Source organism: Plutella xylostella, chromosome 9 (genome assembly GCF_932276165.1).
Source record: "Plutella xylostella chromosome 9, ilPluXylo3.1, whole genome shotgun sequence".
Lineage (NCBI taxonomy): Eukaryota > Metazoa > Arthropoda > Insecta > Lepidoptera > Plutellidae > Plutella > Plutella xylostella.
In genome coordinates, this window is record NC_063989.1 from 7389932 (window position 1) to 7395956 (window position 6025).

The following is a 6025-nucleotide window of genomic DNA, read 5'->3' on the forward strand; positions in this document are numbered from 1 at the left end:
CATTCTAATTATGTAATTTATATTTTAATGTCGGTAAATTACTATTTGTAGAAGTCAAGTCGTAACTAACTACACTCAATGTTTTATATCTAATCGACATTTGACCTAAGTAATAAATTATTAGGTTAATACGTAGCAGACGATACTGAACCTACGTCAAGTTGTATTTTATCAGATTTTGGTATCTGTTAAATTAGAATCCGGAAGGTCCTTATAAATAATAATTTATACTGTCTTCCTTTCTACGAAGTTATCGAAACCTATAGTTAACTCCAAATACGATTTATAACAGCTTAACCATTGACACCCGAGTCCCTGTTTATCTATACGCCTATCCATTTAATAGTCCCGTCAGGTTAATTAGTCATATCGTTTTCATACCTACTTCCTAATTGGTTACAATTTATAACAAAAGACGAGTCAACTTTGTCATCACGGTCAAGAGGTCGACAATACGCGAGCAATTCCGCTTCTATGTATAAAACTTCTTGAAACAAACGTATGTTTTATGTCATCCAAGATAAGTTGGCCTGCCCTTCCGCCCGCGTGTTGATAACCGGTTATGGTCAACAGAGGTGTTAGGGGCATTCGTGTTAGATGTGTGGGGTCATTATAAAATTGTAATTTATTTCCGAGAGTAACTGCAAAAAGATGCTGTAGGCAGTCGGTCGTTGAAGGTTCTTCAGCACAGTTGTGTGGATATAATGTGTAGTTTATTTATTTATTAGATGCATTAGTGTTTAGTTACATAAAGGATTTACGGGAAACGCAGTGATGATTATGTTTTTATTCCAGTAAGTAATTTTCTTTTTTTAATTTTAATTTAATTAAGTACCGATTTTGCGGATTATTATTTTTGTTACTACCCTGCAATTGTAATGGGTATGTTGATGTTGTTAAATAAGTAGTTCGGCTTGAAACAATAACTGGGTTTGTAAGTCATCTTGGGTAACTGGTCACCTGCAGGAAATCGAAACTTCCCCTTTCATTGCTATAACGTAGGTACAAACCCTTGTAAGGGTTTGTAGGTACACCTACACATCCTGACTACGATATCCTAACGCTGACGTAAGCCGCACTATCAACCCCTAGCGTTGAATTTAATTAGGATTAGATACCTATTTATGTTTTGATGCGATTATGATTAATAGTTCACCAGGTAACATAATTATACCTGCCTATATAGTTAATAATACCACTATCGATAGCAGTTACTTTGAACGATAAGAAGATTTTTACATCATATCGCGGCGGTCTACCGATTATTGACATTAGTAGTATTAGTGGCCGAGGTAATAAAGTACGTTTATTAGTAAATTTTAACTCTATTCAAGTATGAGTGAATACTGGAAGATTTTAATAAAATATTTCTGGTATGTACCTACCTTCTTATTGCGATATTATTATAATAAAAGTAAATACTTAAGTACCTAATTAATTCATTACTATTCATAATTTGTAGGTGTAAAGTTTGTCAAAATCAAAATTAATGCTAGTACTCAGCAGCCATAGGTATTTATTAAATAAAAAATATACACGCACATAAATCTCATCTCATCTTTTCCATCACCCATTAATTATTTTTCTTGTAACAATATTAATTGGTCGTCTAGTAACTACTTACTAGGTGGTTTGTCTATAAATAGGTACATTAATCGAGAGCGCCCCCGATTTGTGTGTTTGTATGACCTATAAGATTATCAGCAATAACTACAACCTATAAAATCAGCCTTAGTTATTTTATTAACTAGCTGACTAGTTACTTACATTTACATTGGTAAAGGTAGTGGATTAGATGTTATGTCCATGGGCTATGGTACCTAGCGCCTAACCTAGGTACCATACCTACGTACTATTTAGAGACGGTTACACTTTACACTTAAAACATGTAACAGGTCCTTAATTTCATCAAACTTTATATTTTACGTAGGTATTTAAGTTTAACTAGATCAGTCCAATAGCTTTGCTAGATTAGTGAGTACCTACATAATTACTTATTCTTTATCGTTATTACAAAACACTTGTACCTAATTACTCCATCGAAAATTGCTCAACTTATGGTGTTTTTAAACTCCCACCGATAATAATTTATCATCCTTTTCCAGAGTCAGCATATAAGTCATATCTACATATTATTATTTTCATCAAATCTGAGAGCTACCTAATTCCCATCAATTTTAGATTACTTATCTTCCATTCCGCCTCAACTGACTGACTAACACCAAGAAGTAGACAACTGCTACCCTACTATTAATACTCATAAAACACTATACTTACGACGTCGCGTCGCGCGTCGTCGTGCCACTTCTCGCTCTCTCCCATTGAATACCTGCAAGAGGGAAGGAGTCGTTTTGACGACAAGACGTCGTATCGTGTTTATGTCTGCGCACCCTAACATAAAGTGCTTCTATTCTAATGCCTAATTTCACCATAGTCTGTTAGATCATTAACACCTCTGTTACATTATAAGTGTCATCTAAAATAAATTTTCCACATTGAATTCTTGACGGACTTGTCAAAATTCAGCATCTAATCCCTCGTTATAATGTAACAGGGTGTTAATGATCTAACCGAGTATGGTTAAACTAGCACTAACCTTGCAGGTGGGTGTCAGAGGCGCTGGGCATCCGCTGGGCGCCGCGGCACGTGCCGGGCTCCCGGCGCCTCCAAACCCTCGCGGCCGCCGGCTGGATCGGCGTCGTGCTGTTCGGGGAACTAGTCTGCATATTCCTTTACTTCAAGCTGCTGTATTCCTCGCTGTGGTGGCTCGCGCTGCTGTATGCTGTTTGGATGCTCAATGACGTGCAGATCTGTCATAAGGGCGGGAGGAGGTAGGTTGTCTTGATTTTATCGCTCGTGATTGTATATGACATGTACGGTGGCCTGCGCCTAAAAATATACAGGCGGTGTTTTTAAAATAGCGATCCCTGATGATGAAGGGACCAGCTACATCTGTTATAAACCCGGGGACGTGTTGTGTGTGATGTGTGTAGCATGCAGTGGATGTGCTTGAGCAGCATGTGAGCTTGAGATCGTTTTTTTAAAAACTCCGCCTGTATACTTTTAGGCGCAGGCCACCGTACATGTCATATACAATCAGAATTCGTAGCTGATTAATAATCAGTACTTCAGTAGTGAATCACAAAAATTAATCGAACTTTGCTTTGAACCTAACGCTAAATGATACCTACATGTACCTATGTAGTTCCGGTAATAATATCTACAGATTAACATGAATATACCTGGCCTTGTTAATAACAAAAAAATGTCAATAACAAATCTCTCCGCTCCAGGTTCGAGTGGGTCCGCAGCTGGTCGTGGTGGCAGTACTACCGCGACTACTTCCCTCTCAAGCTGGTCAAGTCCGACGACTGCGGGGACCTCGACCCAGAGAAGAACTACTTATTCGCGTGTTTCCCGCACGGCGTCGTCTGCGCCGGGGCTTTTGGGGCCTTCGCTACTAACGCTTTAGGCTTCAGAGAGTTATTCCCTGGGATGAAGAGTTACATGATAACTTTAGGGGGTCACTTCGTGGTGCCGTTCTTCAGGGACTTCATCATGGCGTTGGGGGGCAATGCGGCATCGCGAGAGAGTCTTCTGGAGCTGCTGGACGGACGCCGGCGCCGCGGCTCGTGCGTGGCGCTGATCGTGGGCGGCGCGGCCGAGGCGCTGGACGCTCATCCCGGGGAGTACAAGATACTGATCTCGAGGAGGAAGGGGTTTATTCGCGTCGCTATGAAGGCTGGGTGAGTTATTATTATTATTATTTATATATTAATCATTTCAGTGATACATGACGACCGAATGGCGTAGTGGTTAGTGACCCTGACTACTGAGCCGATGGTCCCGGGTTCGATTCCCGGCTGGGGCAAATTGTTTAAACACAGATATTTGTTCTCGGGTCTTGGATGTGCCCGTAAAATGGCAATAGGCCCGCCCCCTATTACATTGGGACTAACATAACACTCTGGCGAAAAGTGGGTGCAGCAATGCACCTCTGCCTACCCCACAAGGACAAGGCGTGAGTGCGTGTTTTTTTTTTTTTTGATACATGAGGTACTTACAGAAGAATTCCCACAAAACCATGAATAATATACCAAGTGTGTCAACTTGATTGGTTGTGCGGTGACGTTTTAAGATTTAAACGTATACTTACTAAAACCACTAATACTACGTTACGTTTATACCATTAGGTAGTATTAGTGGTTGTATTAAAATCTGGATTAACTCATAGGGTCCTTTTTATCCCCACAAACCCACGGGAAATCTTCTTAAGGCGAAGCGGTTCTTATGGGGAACAGCTACCTCTAATTAAAATGGTTCGGAAGGCCCTTCGGCAATAACAATTTTTCTAAGGAATCGAACCCGGCAACATCATTTAAGTAATTTATTTTAGTGAATGATGACAAATTTATCTCCGTCTAAACAGTTTTTAATCGGTGGAACTGTGTAAAAATAAACATCAGCGACTGCCGATGCCGGGGATGACGTCAGAAATTACTTTTCGTTTATTAGACCAACAACACGTTTTCTTAATTTACATGTTTAGCTAATAATACCCATGACCTGATGCTGTCAAGGAGGTTTAGAACTATTTTTATTACTAGATGCAGAAGATATAGCTTGAGTGTTATGCCATTTGATGGTTAGCCATAAAATTACGCTATCGTTATAGTCCATTGGGATCTATTACCGAATTGATACTCCCACATTTGATAAGCTCTTGTTCTTTCATGGCGATTTTTATTGCCAGTTCCTATCACATTAGCTCCCAGTTCTTGAGAAGATGTTCACCGCTCTTCAGTTATTCGAGTGATTCATTACAACCAGTCATCTATGTATTTAATGTAAATAAACTTTAAATAGTAGGTACTTTATAAAAAAGTCTCTTAAATCTTAAGAGCCTAGGTTTGGTCACCATGGTGAAAGGCTGTCTGCCCAGGGTGGGGCGGCCTTATAGGCTCCTTTCTTATACCGCCATCCATCTTCAAAACTACTCACATCTACCAGGACCTCATGAAACCAAACCACCCATTCCAGCGCGCCGCTCGTACCAGTCTTCTCCTTCGGCGAGCCGGACGTGTTCCGCCCCGTCTACAACCCGGACAATAGCTTCCTGCGCAAGTTCCAGGAGAAGTTCCGTCAAGTCACGGGCATCTCGCCCATCCTGCCGCTCGGACGGGGAATATTCCAGTACAGCTTCGGGTTACTGCCGCTGAGGAAGTCCGTCACTACTGTCGGTAAGTTGTATACCTACTACTAGTGCGAATTAACTGTGCATCTGGCCAGCAAGAATCAGGGGTCAGGGGTCACGCTGGTTACGCCAAAGCTAGTTGATATGGCATCTAAGTTTTTGTCATTCAGATGCACAGTAAATTCGCACGAGTAGTAGGTAGTTACTTCTTCATTGTCATGTTTCTAGCCATTTATGTATATGTCGTAGGATGATTTTATTAATCGATTTTTCGAGAAAATACTAGGTATATTGGCATTGCAAAAACACGGATAATTAGACAATGGTGATTATTTTTATGTAAGGTATCATTAGCGATCGTCAAATGCTGGACATAGGCCTCTCTCAAAGACCTCAAAAATTATCTGTCCTCGACCTACCTCATCCAGCCACTACTTCGTCTTAAATCGGCGGTCCTGCAGACACATTATGTTTGCTTGCGGCCTCCACTTGAGAACTTTAAGATTCTTCAACCGTTATGGACAAATGGGAATTTGAACATTACCTAATTTTTTTCGATGCTGGTATGAGTGGCTACATAATATGATAAAATATGATTAACTGAAATCTTGTGTATTTTCAGTTGGTGCTCCTATGGAGGTGGTGAGGAACGCGGATCCCACTGATGAGGAGGTGAATGCTGTCCACGCAGAGTTCACCAAGAGACTGACGCAGCTGTTCGAAAACGAGAAATCCAAATATCTGAAGAACCACCAAGATATACACCTCATTTTAACATAAGAACACTCAAGTGCGTAAAAGGTAAGAAAGTAAATTCAAGTGATTTTTATT

The 6025-nt window shown here is 40.5% G+C and overlaps 1 protein-coding gene across 2 annotated transcripts; it reads left to right on the top strand.

Annotated features, from left to right (window-relative positions):
- Positions 1–66: 66 nt before the first annotated feature.
- Positions 67–6023, top strand: LOC105392577 (2-acylglycerol O-acyltransferase 2-A). 2 transcript variants are annotated; one of them, XM_011564228.3, is made up of 5 exons: positions 67–794; positions 2604–2831; positions 3294–3746; positions 5041–5240; positions 5817–6023. In XM_011564228.3, the coding sequence occupies exons 1-5, from the start codon at positions 775–777 to the stop codon at positions 5972–5974; spliced, it is 1059 nt and encodes a 352-aa protein (XP_011562530.1). In that variant the 5' UTR covers positions 67–774; the 3' UTR covers positions 5975–6023. The 2 variants fall into 2 exon arrangements, with proteins under 2 accessions (XP_011562530.1, XP_011562529.3); XM_011564227.3 differs by lacking the exon at positions 67–794 and adding an exon at positions 1221–1373.
- The last annotated feature ends 2 nt before the right edge of the window (positions 6024–6025 follow it).